This window comes from Antechinus flavipes, chromosome 5 (assembly GCF_016432865.1).
Source record: "Antechinus flavipes isolate AdamAnt ecotype Samford, QLD, Australia chromosome 5, AdamAnt_v2, whole genome shotgun sequence".
Taxonomy (NCBI): domain Eukaryota; kingdom Metazoa; phylum Chordata; class Mammalia; order Dasyuromorphia; family Dasyuridae; genus Antechinus; species Antechinus flavipes.
In genome coordinates, this window is record NC_067402.1 from 91,753,680 (window position 1) to 91,771,445 (window position 17,766).

General features: G+C 36.5%; 1 protein-coding gene across 1 annotated transcript in view; it reads right to left on the bottom strand.

Moving 5' to 3' along the window:
- LOC127538559 (uncharacterized) overlaps positions 1-14,581 on the bottom strand; it is a 16,539-nt gene extending 1,958 nt beyond the window's left edge. The window contains 7 exon segments of the mRNA XM_051962366.1: positions 6,966-7,286; positions 7,289-7,456; positions 7,459-7,545; positions 7,548-7,988; positions 12,300-12,747; positions 14,164-14,300; positions 14,539-14,581. Of these exon segments, the coding sequence (XP_051818326.1) occupies positions 6,966-7,286; positions 7,289-7,456; positions 7,459-7,545; positions 7,548-7,988; positions 12,300-12,747; positions 14,164-14,300; positions 14,539-14,581 (1,645 nt within the window).
- Between the last annotated feature and the right edge of the window lie 3,185 nt (positions 14,582-17,766).

Consider the following 17,766-nt stretch of genomic DNA (forward strand, 5'->3'; position numbering starts at 1 on the left):
AAAATTTGTACTGGGCATAAAAATAGTCCTATGAACTCACAGGTTATCAGTTGTTAATTATTAGATCTGTGCAGTAACTAGACCTTTGCTCACCATTGACTTACTTCCTCCCCTGGCCATCATTTTCAAGCTCCTCCTTTGTCTCCCCTCAAAACCATCTGACAAGTCAGCTTTTCCCCTTTCCCTGCCCTATAAGCTACACAGTCCCTTTAAGTTCCTTTTTCCACGTGGAGCAGTTTTGTGATGAAAAGGAAAGAAAAGTAATTATTTTAAATAATAAATTTAAATATTAAGAGATGTAAGATATTGCACTATTAACAAGTGAAACTTTGGATGTCCTCCCAAAATAGGAAAATAACTTTGTTGTATGAAAAAAGACAGAACTTGTAGGATATATATGTGTCAAGAAACAGCTTTCATAAGGAATTTGGACTGTTTCAGGTAGAGAGAAAAGTGTGACAAAAATATAAAATACTAAAAACTCTCACCTGGTCCTTTCATCCCAACTAGCTCTTTTCTACTTGGAGGATGAAAAAATTTTTAAAGTTAGCTCTTAGTAGTGCCTCCTTTTCCTTTCTTCCTACTCCATTCAATTATTTAATACATAAATTTAATTTTTAATCTTAAACTCAAGCAGCACAAAAGAGCATTTTAATATATACAGTAGAACACAAAAAGATCCTTTCGTCTGATGTCTATTTCAGACTGTTATTAGAAAAAATATAGACAGTTGTCACTTTATATAAATTTCCATTACCTTTATTTTTAAAATTCTGAAAATTCTCCATTCCCATTTAAATTTAAAAACCATGCAGGATTTCATGATGTCAGGAGAGGCTGCTAGTACAGATATTGAAGTAGTAAAGAGATTCCCAAAATTTTTCCCAAAAATAATTGGTGAAAATCCTACTTGTGGGACTGGCCTATTGTATCAAAGAATGCCAAACCTATATCTGTGTGGAAGGAAAAAATTTCCTGGGGCATAGAGTTTTGAAGGTAAAGTTACTCCTTTGCTTGGAGGGAATGCTTCTGGGATGGCAAATACAAACTTCTTGTAAACTATTTAGAAAATCCCAGAGCATAGAAAGGAATAAGCAAAGCAATACTATCTGTGCATTATTTCTGTAATCTTATGGCATGGATAACCCTTCTTGATCTTTGAACAACTGGGGTTTATGTTCATTCCCAATAGTAGAAAAATTTTGTAATCCTTTTAGAATCTTACTTCTTTTGGATAAAGCCTCAGTTCATCCAACTCATCTGGATGATATTAACAAAAATGTAACAATGGTTTACCTTTCTGCAAACACTACTTCATTTTTATAATAGATGTTTCATGTAATAGTTGAGAATTTCAAGGAATATTATTTAGGAACTACATGTGCCCAGGTAATTACAGTTTTAAACAAGGCCTTGACTAAGAAATTTCTAGAGGTTCTAAATACTTATGATTTTCTTAAATTTACCATTTATATTTATAATTTAATCTGGAATATTGCTGAGGCATGGAAAAATGTAAAAGAAACATGTATGAAGAAAGTTTGGCACAAAGCATGCCTGCAGTTCAGTCTGTTTTCCTCAGGGAGTTTGGCACAAAGCATGCCTACAGTTCTTCCCTTGCTGCCCCAGATTTGACAAATATGAGATGGTCAAAGAAATGCTTAATAAGATTGTAAGGTTGGCAGGAGATTTGTAGCTAGAAGTGAATTAGAATGATGTGTAGGATTGAGTCTCATGGAGAGCTGCCCAAAGGGGATCTGATGAGCCACTAGATGCAAAAATTTTATTTTATTTTTTTATTTTTTGAATTTTTATTTTTATTTTTATTTATTTACTTATTTTTTAAATAACTTTTTATTGACAGAACCCATGTCAGGGTAATTTTTTACAACATTATCTCTTGCACTCACTTCTGTTCTGATTTTTCCTCTCCCTCCTTCCACTCCATCCCCCAGATGGCAAGCAGTCCTATAAATGTTAAATAGGTTACAGTATATCCTAGATACAATATAGGTGTGCAGAACCGAACAGTTCTCTTGTTGCACAGGGAGAATTGGATTCAGAAGGTAAAAATAACCCAGGAAGAAAAACAAAGATGCAGATAGTTCACATTCGTTTCCCAGTGTTCTTTCTTTGGGTGTAGCTGCTTCTGTCCATCATTTATCAATTGAAACTCAGTTAGGTCTCTTTGTCAAAGAAGTCCACTTCCATCAGAATACATCCTCATACAATATCATTGTCGAAGTGTATAATGATCTCCTGGTTCTGCTCATTTCACTTAGCATCAGTTCATGTAAGTCTCGCCAAGCCTCTCTGTATTCATCCTGCTGGTCATTTCTTACAGAACAATAATATTCCATAACATTCATATACCACAATTTACTCAACCATTCTCCAATTGATGGGCATCCATTCATTTTCCAGCTTCTAGCCACTACAAACAGGGCTGCCACAAACATTTTGGCACATACAGATCCCTTTCCTTTCTTAAGTATCTCTTTGGGGTATAAGCCCACTAACAACACTGCTGGATCAAAGTGTAAGCACAGTTTGATAACTTTTTGAGCATAGTTCCAAATTGCTCTCCAGAATGGTTGGATGTTGGGAAATGAATGTGAACTATTTGAATTTTTGTTTTTCTTCCCGGGTTATTTTTACCTTTTGAATCCAATTCTCCTGTGCAACAAGAGAACTGTACAGTTCTGTAAACATATACTGTATCTAGGTTATACTGCCACATATCTAACATATATAGGACTGCTTGGCATCTAGGGGAGGGGGTAGAGGGAGGGAGGGGAAAAATCAGAACAGAAACGAGTGCAAGGGATAATGTTGTAAAAAAAATTACCCTGGCATGGATTCTGTCAATATAAAGTTATTATTAAATAGAATAGAATAAAATAAAATTAAATAATAAAAAAAATTAAAAAAAAAAAGAATGGTTGCATATGTTCACAACTCCACCAACAATGTATCAGTGTTCCTGTTTTCCCACATCTCCTCTAACATTCCGCATTATCTTTCCCTGTCATTCTTAGCCAATCTGACAGGTGTATAGTGGTATCTCAGAGTTGTCTTAATTTGTATTTCTCTGATTAATAATGATTTGGAGCATATTTTCACATGGCTAGAAATAGTTTCAATTTCTTCATCTGAGAATAGTCTGTTCATATCCTTTGACCATTTATCAATTGGAGAATGGCTTGATTTCTTATAAATTAGAGTCAATTTTCTATATATTTTGGAAATGAGGCCTTTATCAGAACCTTTGAGTAAAGTAAAAATGTTTTCCCAGTTTATTGTTTCCCTTCTAATCTTGTCTGCATTAGTTTTGTTTGTACAAAAACTTTTCAATTTGATATAATCAAAATTTTCTATTTTGTGGTCAATAGTGATCTCTAGTTGTTCTTTGATCATAAATTCCTTCCTTTTCCACAGGTCTGAGAGTTAAACTATCTTATGCTCTTCCAATTTATTTATAATCTCATTCTTTATGCCTAAGTCATGAACCCATTTTGACCTTATCTTGGTGTACATTGTTAAGTGTGAGTCAATGCCTAATTTCTGCCATACTAATTTCTAATTTTCCCAGCAATTTTTGTCAAATAATGCGTTCTTATCTCAAAAACTGGGGTCTTTGGGTTTGTCAAACACTAGATTATTGAAGTTATTAGCTGCTTTGTCCTTTGAACCTAACCTATTCCATTGATCAACTAGTCTATTTCTTAGCCAATACCAGATGGTTTTAGTAACCACTGCTTTATAATATAATTTTAGATCTGGTACAGCTAAGCCACCTTCATTTGATTTTTTTTCATTAATTCCCTTGAAATTCTTGACCTTTTGTTTTTCCATATGAGCTTTGTTGTTATTTTTTCTAGGTCATCAAAATAGTTTTTTGGGAGTCTGATTTATAGTGCTAAATAAATAGATTAGTTTAGGTAGTATTGCATTTAATATTTTTCCAGTTGTTTAGATCAGACTTAATTTGTGTGGAAAGTGTTTTGTAGTTTAGCTGCAAAAATTTTAGAAATATTTGCAATGAAACATTTAGCAGAACTACTTCATTTGCGTGAATATTTTTCTTATATTGAAAACATGGATCCAGATACTTCAAGTTTTTTAAAAGTTCAAAACTGCCTCAAGATAATATTCCTTTCTTCATTTCATATAAAATGAGAAAAAGAAAACCACTGTCCACATATCTTTCCATAGTTTTATAAAAATATTGTATTTTTACTGTTTCTTGCTGTTGCATTGAGTTATTAGTTTTTATTTGGTCAATTCTGATTTTTAGAGATTTATTTAGTTTTTTCCTCTTGGTCGAAGTTCTTTTTTTTCACATCTTTCTTCTATAGCTCTATTTTTTCATTGAAAAGTATTTTATTTTATCATTCATTTATTAGCTTTAAGTTCCAAATTGTTTCAGTACCTCTCACCTATTGAGAAAGAAAACAATATTGATGTGGTGCATTCATTGTCAAGGTCATGATACTGGATAATGTACATTTGGCTGTGGGAATTAGGACAGGGATCCTCAGGATTTACTATTTGGCAAAGGGAAACTCAAAGAAAAGTATTTAACTTCACTACACTTTGGAGGATAAAGATGTATTTTAATTACAAATTACAAAGATGTAATGTAATTTGTTGATTGTATTTATCTTGTCATTTTGTTTGTGTATTTGTCTCTGTTTGCATATGTGTCCTGTTTGTCCTGTGATCCACCCTCAGTTACCATAAAAGATTTAAATGCAGCCAGCAAATAACTTAGTAATAATATTGTGAATTAGAGATAACATCTGCTGCAAAAATAAAGCTGAAAATGTAAAACTATTAAATAAAACATCTTAGCAGATTCTGGAGATTTTGACGTAAATAGGTTAATCATTAAGAAGGTAGGCAATTAGTCATTTTAAGATTGCAAGAAAGAGAACTTCTTCAGAAGCATCTTGCTAAGTTCGGAGGTACCATTCTGTGGGCAGTCCATGCTCTTCTCTTACCCTGTCTCCCTTAAAGAGGAGATCTATTGGACATGTCAACACCCTTGCTTAGTTTGAAGATAGTTTCAGCCTGAAATCTTTCAGAAATGACAGCAAAACCCACTCCCTGGTACTCCAACATTTTTGATGTTGATGTACCCCAACATTTTTGGGTTCTCCAACTCAAAATTGTAGCTTGCTGGATAGACTGGTGGGGAATGTTTTGGGACCTGAACCAAGCAGAACCAGGAATTCACTGCATACAATGATAGCAAGAATATGCGATGATCAACTATGAAAGACTTGGTTCATCTCAGTGGTTCAGTGATCCAAAGCAATCTTAATAGACTTTGGACAGAAAATGCCATTTGCCTCCAGAAAAAGAATTATGGAAACTGAATTTAAATCAACACATGCTATGTTCATTTCTTTTTTGTTTTTTTGTTTTTTTCTCTCATGGTTTTTCCTTTTTGTTCTGGTTTTTCTAAATTCAATATAATCTTCACTTTGGGATCTGAATTGTTTCACTTTGGCTGCTTGCAGTATTTTCTCCTTGACCTGAGAGTTCTGGAATTTGGTTATAAATATTCCTGAGAGTTTCATTTAGGACTTCTTTCAGGAGATGATCAGTAGATTCATCCAATTATTATTTAACCCTCTGGTTTTAAATATCAGGCAGTTTTCCTCTTTTTATGATCATGACTTACAGGAAGCTCAATTATTCTTAAATTCTCTCTCCCAGGTATATTTATAGGTCAGCTGTTTTTCCATTGTCTGTTACTTTTTCATTCTTTTGATTTCATTTGATTAATTCTTAATGTCTCTTAGAGTCTCACTGCACAGTTCTAATTTTAAGGGGCTATTTTTTTCTATTAGCTTTTGTACCTACTTTTCCATATCACCAGTTCTACATTTTAAGGGAATTGTTTTCTTTGGTGAATTTTTCTGCTTCTTTTACTAAGCTGTTGACTGTAAGAGTATGCTTTATAAATAAAACTACCTTATATCGATGAAAAATAGAAAAAGGATAAAATAAAGTTGTCAATAAAACTTTAGAACTCTTTGTAAAGCAGATTTGGGAATGTTTTTGAAAACAAAATTTCTTCAAGATGATATAAGAACTTGCAATAGTATTATGTGAAATGAGGAACAATGTTTGATATAAAGAAGAAACCAGAGAAACTGCTTGATCAGGAGGAGAAAAATAGGGACAATTTAGGGGAATTTTGCAGGTCTTTCTTGGGATACTTGCAGATATGTATACATATATACATTCTGTCTACTGTGTGTGACTATCAGTAAACTTCTCATTGACTTGAGATTGTTTCTGCCTCCTGATTTTAAATAAAAAGTATGGGCGGCATGAGAAGGCTATCTAAAAGAAGTGACAATTGAAATAGAAGTGTCAGCCTCCAATAATGAAAGAGCCTATAATATGTTTATGAAAAACAATATATCCTTATGAGTCAAAATGATAACAGTAACAAGACAACATGTGACCTACAATCTGGTAAAAATCTGTATAGTTAATGCCATGGAAGTAAGAGAATACATAGCATCAGAGTGGAAAAGGAGAGAAGGGAGGAAGGCATGGGAGAGGTGCTAAGTTTTTTGCTGATTCTTAATGGAGGAAAATGATGAGAGTGAGGGCCAAGAAAAAGAGAAAATCCTTTCTGTGGTCGGGGGAGGAAGCCCAGAATGAAATTAAGACTATATGCTATTGTAAAATATTAGATACTTTTGAATGGGAATGCTCTTTAGAAAGCATTGTATCATATCAGAAATGACATTAGAATTGAGTCAGGAGACTTGGTTTCAGCTGATGTGTACATCACGAATTAATTGTGTGACTTCTATCACTTAACCTTATTTTGTATCATCAGCTCACATGGTCCAAACAAGACATAAACTTAAGAAAGCATCTTGAAGTATTCCTTCTAAAAGCTGAAAAACAAAATGACAAATTTCCCTTCTTAACTTTACAATATATATTTGGATCATTCTCTACCTCATTTCAGGCATTTTGATATTTTTTCTTGTACATTAGCTTTAATTTTGCTAAATCTTTCTTCTTTTTATAAGCAAATTTACACTTTTTCTTCTCAAATTCTTCTGTTGCTTTCTTTTCGATTTTTCTGTCTCCCATTTGCTTTTGCTTCTCTAACTCTTGCATTTGCTTCTTGTAATTCAATATGATTTCATCATATTTAGTATAAAATTGCACCATGTAGCCTTGCTGATGAGACTTTGTCTTTTTCTGCAGGGGCTTTTCCACAGATTCATATATACAGTTGGAGTAGTGCCCCCATTATCTTGCACCATTTTTTCAACTATGGTCATCAGCTCTGAAACTTGGGCATCTCTCTGGGATCCTCTAGCATCATTATCAAATGCACAGTATCGCTGTTCACACTTTTCCAACAGCTCCCTAAAATATGAGTCATCAATGGTTCCTAGGTAATCCCCTATATTTTTTCTCCTAGTTTATCTTTCCCAGTGAATATAATGACCAAAAACTTAACTGCTTCAGTTCTTAGAATATATAAAAAAGTCTCCAATGAACTCTCTCCTCCTTGGCAAAATGATCCACTTGCAGCACCAGGAATACTGCATATGATCCTGGAGAGGATAGTGTCAGGAAATGAGATACTTCTTTCACACTTCTTATCACATCAGCATTAATACCAAAAATTCTTGGAGCATTAACAACAGAGATGTCCATTTCATTCCGTGTGGTTCTGGCTTTCTTGGAGATGCTGGTGACTGACCCTCCTGAACATTTGGATTCAAACTTTGCCCTGTCAAGGACAGTGTTTCCTATTGAACTTTCCCCAGCTCCTCTTTTCCCCACAAGGACAATTTGAAGTTCTGATTCTCTTGAGTCTCCTCCACTCTTACCAGGATTTGTAGGAAACAAGGAAAGAAATATGAATGAATGGATTTTATAGATGATTTTAATAACTCTGCTCAGAAATCCCAGAATGACAGGGATGTAACCTTTAAGTTCTTGAAATGTATGTATGTCAATAGAACACAAGCTGCAATGGGTCTTAACAATTGGGGAAAGCCTTGAATATGATCAGCTCTCTATTGTCCTACTAAAATTCATAGATCCTTGTCAGCAGAAGGGAGAATCACAATCAGATGACTGTTTTTTGAAAGGTTTTAAGAGATAGGGTTTCTTAGATTTATAAAAATGTCACCCTTTCTCTGGAGCACGAAATAAATGAAGTGTTATTTATTGCTTGTGGAAAAGATAGGCATACATGCACACATTTATACACAGCCATATTTTGCCCAGACATATTAATCACTGAGGTCTTTTACTTCATATTCAGATTTTTGTGTGGGGTGGAATTTTATTCCTCCCTACTTTAAAGAATCTGAACTATTATTTCATAATTAGTTAGAAGTTCAAAAAAAAAAAAGCATTCTAATCACCTCTGAAATCTGGTTGCAGATAGAAGTCTACATGTTGTTCACTTTATTATGTTTTTATTTCATTTTATTTTACTTTATTTTCACAATATGGCTAATATGGATTGATGATTTGCACGATTTCATATGGATAATGGGTATCACATTGCTTCTCTGTTCAATGGCTTAGGTAGAGGATTGATCTAGGAAGGGAGAACTCAAAATTTAGAAAAATGAATTAAAAGATAAAATGTAAGTGCAAAATATTTGGCAATATAAACTAGAAAAAAAGAAAGTTTATTTCCCATTCCCCTCAAGATTCTGAATTTGATTTTTTCATGTAAAATCCCCAGCATGAAATATAAGCAAGCATGAGCACCTGTATAAAACTCTGATTCCTTACATGTAAGAACAACCCAAGGCCATTCTCCTATCACTTGACAGATAAATGGCAAGTTTCCTTTTAAAATTATTTATTGGTTTTTACTAATGCCTTTAAATGTCTCTATCTTGTCCAATTTACTTCATAGGTGAGTGCCCATCTTGGCTTAGGTAGCCAATATAACTTAGTATCATTGATAAGTTTCTCTATAGCTCCCTAATCAGCCAGTTTAAAAAAAAATAGGAAATCTTTTAGTTCCATATAATCTTTCTCTTAATCAGTATCTGTACTTTTAGATTCCAAGACTTAGACCTGGGAAGTAAGTAGCACATGACATCTTTGTCCTCAGTTATCCTGGAATCTCCACAACCACCTTTTATCCTGCCCAAATGAAATCAGTGAAGAGATTTTTCAAATATGAAATCGAGAGTTGAATAGTCATTTTTGGAACCTCCACATTACCCTAATTCAGATACAGATTTAGAGCATTACAGCATCTTACTCCTGTTTACAGCCCTCTTGGACTTTGGGAAGCTATAGAGGAGTAATTTTTAAAAATCATATTTAAACATAAAAATCTCTTTAATGGATTTCTTTTTTCCACCTTCCTAGGGTAGAACTTCAGGTGACCATATAATCACTCATTTGGAGGGACATTTACCACTCAGTGAAGGAAATGAGACAATTAAGGCACCTTGAATAAGTATAATTCCTTTAAAAAAACAAAACAAAACAAAACTTCTTCCAACTCAGGAATTGCCCATTTTACTTATTATGAGTGAAGAGCCTTGGTTGACATCTCCCTCTGTCTTCCCAATTATGATTTTATAGATATGTGTTCACCTAGCTCAAACAACTACTTAACACCTGGGTTCATAAATGCAAAATTCAACAAACCTGTTTTTAGTTAACCTTACATAGGTAGGGATCAGAAGCAAGGCATTCCTGTCCTATAATGCTTATTTCAATCCATCTATGACAGTGTTCAAAGATCCCAGAATATAGATCTAGAAGCACAAGTAGCAGTTAACACCTTTTCTCCCATCAATCATCATCCTGTATTTTACTCCCTTCCCTTCATCTTATAAGAAGAGCACATCCCTTACATGCATCAAAAATGATAGTTTCTTGTACAAAAGAGGAGAACTAGGAGTTTACCTTAGATGGAATTTCCCCACCACCACCCAAATGTAGAAGTCAATTTCTTTATTAGACTGTAAGCTTTCCCAAAGAGAATGTAAGCTCCTTGCAACATCAAGCACATAGTTAGACACCTAGTAAGTGCTTAATAAATACTTCTTGTTTGATAGAGTTCATTAACTGCAGCATTTCCTTCCCATCTCCAGCTATTTGTAAAATGTTTCCTTAATATACTTCTTTTGTGTATCTAAATCTCCTATGTCTTTTTCTCCTTTTCTCTTCTTAGAATAGATGGTATGTTATCACATAAACACTGATGTGAAAAGGACTTTTCCTCCTGGTATAATCATTTGAATGGGTTTGGGGAACTGATCCAACATTCTCATTTCTGAACTTCCTGAAATCAAATGGAGAGCCTTTACTCAGTGAGTGACCTGAATTCAGGGCCATAGTAAGGGTGGGGAGACCAGTGTAAGGCAGAAGTATGAGCCAGAGGTTGTTTGAGATGGGAGTTGAGGCATGAACATGGAAGAATGGTGTATGGTTTTTTGAAAGTAACAGGATTTCTGGAGGTGGAACCAAGTTGGCAGAGTGAAGCCAGGAAGTGGCTTGAGCTCTCCCAGTTTCCCTCAAAAATCACATGAAACCAAGCATCTGAACAGAGTCTGATGGAATGAAAGTATTCTCCAGCTCAAGATATATTGGAAGGAATTGATAGATGGTCAAAGGCTATGAACAGACAATTTTCAGATGAAAAATTAAAACTACTTCTAGTCATATGGAAAGGTGTTCCAGATATTGTTGATCAGAGAAATGCAAATTAAGACAACTCTGAGATACCACTGCACACCTGTCATGTTGGCTAAGATGACAGGAAAAGATAATGGCGAATGCTGGAAGGGATGTAGGAAAACTGGGACACTGGTGCATTGTTGATGGAATTGTGAACAGATCCAATCATTCTGGAGAGCAATTTGAAACTATATTCAAAAAGTTATCAAACTGTGCATACCCTTTGATCCAGCAGTGTTACTACTGAGCTTGTATCCTAAACAGATCTTAAAGAAGGGAAAGAGACCCACATGTGCAAAAATGTTTATGGCAGCCCTTTTTGTAGTGGCAAGAAACTGAAAATTGAAGGGATGCCCACCAATTGGAGAATGGCTGAATAAATAGTGGTATATGAATGTTATGAAATATTATTGTTCTATAAGAAATGACCAGCAGGATGAATACAGAGAGGTTTGGAGAGACTTACATGAACTGATGCTGAGTGAAATACACTTCAACAATACTACATGAGGATCAATTCTGATGGACGTGGCTATCTTCAGCAATGAGAGAATCTAATTCAGTTCCAATTGATCTGTAATGAACATAACCAGCTACACCCAGCAAAAGAACATTAGGAAATGAGTATGGACCACGATATAACATTTCTACTCTTTCTCTTACTATTTGTTTGTATTTTTGTTTTTTTTTATTCTCAGGTTATTTTTACCTTCTTTCTAAATCTGATCTTTCCTGTGCAACAAGATAACTGTATAAATATGTATACATATATTGTATTTAACATATACTTTAACATATTTAACATGTATGGGACTACCTGCCATCTAGGGGAGAGGATGGGGGGAAGGAGGGAAAAAGTTGGAACAGAAGGTTTTGCAAGGATCAGTGTTGAAAAATTATCCATGCAAAACACCAAGGCACACAAGAACAAAATATCCACAAAAGAAATCTCAAAGTGTGATATTAACTGGTCTCAAGTCCAAAGAGGCTTCTTGGAAGTTGTCATACACTATTTAAAAAGGCAAATAAGAGATGTAGAAGAAAAATGAGAAAAGAAACAAGAGATATGCAAAAGAGAGTAAGCAACTTTGAAAAGGAAGGAAAAAATTGAACAATAAATAATTCCTTAAAAAGTACAATTGATGAAATGCAAAAAAAAAAAAAAAAAAAACCTTAGAGGAAAACACTTAGGTTTACTTGCAATTAAAAAAAATTTATGTCAAAAACAATTTTTGTACATTGAAATAAAAACCATACTCAGAAAAATGTGAGAAACTATTGTCAAGTGAGGATGATTTTCTATGATTAAAATGTCAGGCACTTAATAATTTCAATTTGTAGATATTATATTCACCTGACACTCTTCTGGAAAGGGAAAGAGTGAAATCTGATTGCTCAGAGGTGCCTTGAGCAACCCCATCCCACACAAAATGGACCCTTCACACTACAAATAAGTTTGACTCTCTTAATTTCATTAAGTAGATTGTGAAACTCAGTAAGAGTCCTCTGATCAACTTTGGCAACATTTCAAATATTCTGATAATAAGAAATGTCCTTATGAATTTTAATTACTAAAACTTCCTTACCAGTGTCTGTGGATAAGATGATCATCACTGGGCCACTTTTGTCCCTGCTCTCACTGGTCCAGTCACCATCATACATAGCAGAAATTTGGAACCTGTACACAGTCTCTGGTGTCAGCCCATCAATGTCACAGTTTGTCTCATTATTTCCTGTTTTGTGTTCATGCCATTCTGTTTTTCCCTCCTCACCCACAGCCTCAGTCTCCTCTGTGTATTCTATTCTGTATTCTTTGATTTTGACTTGTATCCCAACAAGATGTGGGGGTATCCAGGAAAGCTTGACAAACCGAGGTCCCACCACCTCAACTTTTGGCTTCGCAGGAGGGCAGATTGGGGGATGTGTCCTGACAGCAATGCTCACATCACTGCTCTCACTAAAACCTGGCTCATAAACCTTAGTAAACCTGAACAGATATTCTGTACTAGGCTCATTCACTTTGAAGACCTCTGGCTTTCCAGACACAAGAATGACATTCCATTTTTCTTCACTTACAAGCTGGTACTCTATCTTATAACCAGTGATCTCATTCCTTACAATGCTGGGGTCAATGTGAGCTCAACACTTTCTTATGTGACCGCAGCTATCTGGGGAGGAGGAGGTTTGATTGGAAGTTCAAAGTTGGTGCTGACCTGCAGTCCCTTTTTATAGAGGTAAGTGGAGACCCTCTTGTTCTCCTGGTCTGGGACAGATACCACAATGAATTGAATGGAATTCTCAATAGAATGATTTCTCTTGATGAATACTGAAAAGAAATCTGCTAATTGTATTACTTTTCCCCTGGTATCTGTGTTCTCTACCCATGAGAAATATATGGAATATATCTTTTCCTCACAGTCAGGGTTGAATGATGCTGGATCCTGAAGCCACTGTTTCCAATCTGCTAAGTAGGATTCCTCCTGCAAGGAGGTGAATACAAACACCAGGACAAATCTGTGGCCAGAGCCTAATATTACAGTGTCCAATTCATTCTGGTCAGCTATGACCTGCATCTCCTTCAGAAGAATGAGGTAGTAATTTATCTCCTTCATCTCAAGGAGCTTCTGAGCTAGGAATTCTGAAAGTCTGTTGGTACTAAATGGGGATTGCTTCTCCATAGAAAAAAATGCTGGTTAGCTCATCTTCACTCTACCTTCTTGGATCGGGGTAGTACCTTGGCTATTTCCTTTTGGAAAAGCTGTCTGTGCAGCCTATTTAACTCCTGGAATAGTCTGATCTTTCCCTTGTTGCAGAAAAGACTGAGAGATCTGGTGCCTCCAGCATGTCATTGCACCTCATGTCACACTCAAATAATTTCTCCACAGTGTCCTGGGCTTCCCATGCCAAGCTCATGCTGATCCCTCGAACCAGCCTGGCAGCCTTGCAGCTCAGCTTCTCCAGAGGTTACAACCAGACTTGGAGGGGCACCCCATGGTCCCTAAGCAGCTTAGGAAGGGAGGCATAGACCTTTACTGCATCTTTGTAAGTCACTGGATTGGTCTCAAGAACAAAATCCCCATAAAATCTACAGCTGAATTCTTTAGTTGATATCTGTGTGTCTTCCATTTTCTTTTCTCTCTGTACATTTCTTGATATTTGGGGAATTTTTACCACTCTAGCCTTCTATGTTCCTTCTATATCTTTGGCATTTTCAGTAAGGTAAACTTTCTGATCAAACACAAAGAAAACTTGAGCCCCATAGAGCACTGCAGTGACCATGTGGGTGGCTGTTTCATTATCAGACACATCATGGTAAGAAATATTCTCATCTCCCAGGTAGCTCATTTTTAGGTGGGAATAGTAATCGTACTATACTTGAGAGTGACCCGAGCTTGCTATTGGGATGTCTTGTTGTCACATAAATTGAACCAGACCCCTAAGGACACTTGCTTTCAGCTCTCCGGTAATGTTCATGGCATTGGTCTTTTCCTCCATGGAGTCAGAGGTGATGATGTCAGCCTCAGTCTTGCATTGGTCTTCTGTGGTCATATTTCTCTCTAGAGTCTCCTTGTCCCATAAAGTGATACCTAGAATGGGACAGAGACAGTAGGCAGATTGCGGAGGGAACACAGCCTACCACTTTTGGGTTCCTTTCCAGAAGGGAAGTGAGACTAGGAGGCAGCATTTAGAAAGAGGGCAAGCAGGGAAAGGGGCACAGATGCCAGAGGTGGAGAAAATCCTACTCCTGACCTGGAAACTTTTTTCTAAGCCTCCGGAATTTACTTGTTCTCCCAGCCTTCCATCTCTGATAGAAGAAATCCTTACACAGCCTCTTTCGACTTTGAATCTCTGAAGCTGACCCTGGCATGGGTTCTATCAATAAAAAGTTATTTTAAAAAAATGAATCTCTGAAGCTGGTTTCTCACTTTTTCTAACCCAAGACTCCTATTCACACCTGCAACTGTGAGTCCCTCTGTTCCTTCCATAATTAGAGAAGCTTCTCCTCCTCCTGGCCTGGGAACTGAAACAAATCCATGTTGCCATAGATTTCAGAGTGTTTACCATGCTTTTTCCTCCCTTTACTTCTATGAAGTAGTGCCATTGTTATTAGCCTAATTTTATGGGCAAATAAACTGAGACTCAGAGAGATGTTGTTCAACTTTTTGGAGAACATATTCTTACTTAGTAAGTGTCAAAGCAGACCCCTGGTCTTTTGATTCCAAGAGTAGCCTGCTACGCAGCCTGCCCTAGATAGAGAACAGGAGGTGACCCAGAGTGAGGTCAGTGCTGGAGGGTAGAGCTTTTGCTATGTTATCTCTGGGTACAATATTTGGAATATTCTCTGAGACAGAGAAGCAGTATTTATGCCTTTGAAGAAGTATAGCTTCTTGTGGTTTTATTGGCAAGACCTTTTGGTTTGAGACATTCTATGGTGCTAGTCAATAATAATGCAGTGGGAGAGCAGGTTCCATATCTAAGAATTACCAGAAGACCCAGATCATTTCTCTGAGGAAGGGTTTTATTTTCTTAAAAGTAACCAAACATCATCAAGGAGCCCTCTCTGAGGATCTTCCATAATACTTATAAGACAAGGGCTATCATCTTTCAAGAGAGGTAATCCTTCAATCATTGGTTGGAACTCACAAGCAGAGTCTCCTGATCTTTAAACGCTCAGTACAACCCAAATTTCCTATATCTGGTTGAATAGGTAGCAACATCCTCCTTTAATCAGTTGCCCACGCAGAAATTTAAACAGGCCCTGTAATTCCAGGACATAGTAGTCTGCAGGATTTATATAGCACTACAATATTTGCTGAGAACTAGGGAACAATTGAGCAAGTTGCAGTATACGATTGTGATGGAATATTCTTTTGTTAATAAGAAATGATGAGCAGAATATTTTCAGAAAAATCTAGAAATACTTATGTGAACTGATGCAAAGTTAAGTGAGACTAACTAAAACATTGTATATAGTAATAGAATTTTTATACACTGATCGCCTATGAATGGCAATTATATTCAGCAGTACCATGATATAAGATAGTTCTGAAGGATTTGGGGAGCAAAATGCTATCTACCTTCAGAGAAGTAAGTGATGGAGTATGAATGCAAGGAATTTTTTTTACTTTTTTAGGTGCATTTTGGGAGTTTATCATGACATGACTAAGAAGGAAATTTATTTTCCATAACAGATGTATATAATCTATACAAAATTTCTTGCTATTTTGATGATGATGGAGAGGATAGAGAAAGGGACTTTGGAATGCAAAATTTTAATCAATGAATATTTAAAATTTATTTTTAAAAAATGTTGTCTTTACATGTGATTGGAAATAAATGAATTAAAAATAATAAACAAATATTTTCAAAGTACTTTGCAAATATTATTTCATTTGATCCACAGAACAGTCCTGTTAGGCCAGCGCTATTATTATCATGTCCATTTCTGTAGATGAGAAAACTAAGACAGACAGGGTAAAGTGTCTTGCTTAGGTTCACAGAGCTAGAAAATGTCTGAGACTGAATTTGAAGTTAGATCTTCCAGATTCCAGATGCTGCATTCTATCACTGGAGTCAGCAACTGCCTCCTTCCAGATTGTGCTAAAAATCAAAAGCCGTTGAGCATTCCAACAACCTGCAATCCTCCCCGTTTTGACACCCCTGAGAGGCAGGGGCTCTTATTAGAACAATTTGATAAATGAGGAAACTAAAGGTCAGCAGAAAATGACTTCCCTGGAGTCACACAACTAGGGAGTATCTGAGAGTGAATTTGAATTCAGTCTTCATGATTTTAGGCTGAGGTCTCTAACCACTGAACCTCCAGGCAGCTTCTACTATGAGGGGGAGAAACACAGACTGAGTTGGGTTCAGTGGAAGGGGACAAGGAGGCCTTCTTTGGTGGAATAAGCCTTGAACTCTGGCCCTGGCTTAGGGCCTGAGGCATCAAGACCCCAGTCTATGGGGATGTGGCAGAGAGCATCACAGAACTGGCTGACCAGGTGCTCCTTGGCTATTACAAATAGTTTTAGAATAGTTGATCATCTGCCAAATTGCCCACAGAGCAGAAATTCTGGGTTGTTCCAGACAACCCCAATCTCTGCATCCAGCCTCCTGAGACGGGGAATTTTGAGATGAGTTGTTCTAGGCTGAGAGCCAGGATTCCCTGCAGGATGCAGCTGTTCTATGGTTTTCCCAAGAGTCTTTATACACAAATCATGGTGGTGGATGGAGGGAAATGGAAGAATCAGTAACTGAGGGGCTGCTAGGCACCTGAACTGAAATAGCTAACATGATTCCAAGTGATTGATTGTCCATCTGCCTCTGACCTTCTTCCCCTTTCTCAGAGGAAGAGATTTGCCCTAGCAGCAGGTGAGTCTTGTTCAGATTATGATTTGGGGAAGTCATTGATGAACTCACTGAGGGAAGCCCCATCACAGCCTTGACAATGTGGTCTACTTTATGGGTCCTGCTGTACCATTGCTTTTGAGCAAGCCACATATTTGATTGCAAAGCAGGCTGGAGATAGGGCCCACTCTCACCATATTCCCTGACCTCTCCTGTCTTAACCTTAGGCAGCTAAATACTGGGATATTCTTCTAAAGTATCTTTCCCATCATCATCCCGATGACTGTCAGCAGTATAAATCCCAACTTTGAGAAACTGTATCTTTGATAGATCAGTGCTGCCCTAAGTAGGGAATGAGTTCTTCATTCTAGGAAATTCTTGGGTCTGGTCTCCTTAAACACTTTTCCCCCTAGACAGATGGACAATTTTTGGATTGATATGATATGATGCCTAGCTGATCTACTTTAGCTCTCCCTTATTCCACACCCTAAAGGCTGTTTCTAAATCTGCTTCCTAATAAGGATCTTTACAATCCTGGAAACTGATTTATGTCCCTCTTAAATGTTAGGGTTCCTTTTCCTGTGGGTACTTCAGCTAGCTTCTAAGAAAAGTTTGAAGGACCAAAGACTACTACATATGTTAGGAAATCTTTTGATTTTTAGTTCCATGTGATAGAGGAAACTTTTTATTAAGCTTAGGACAAAGTAG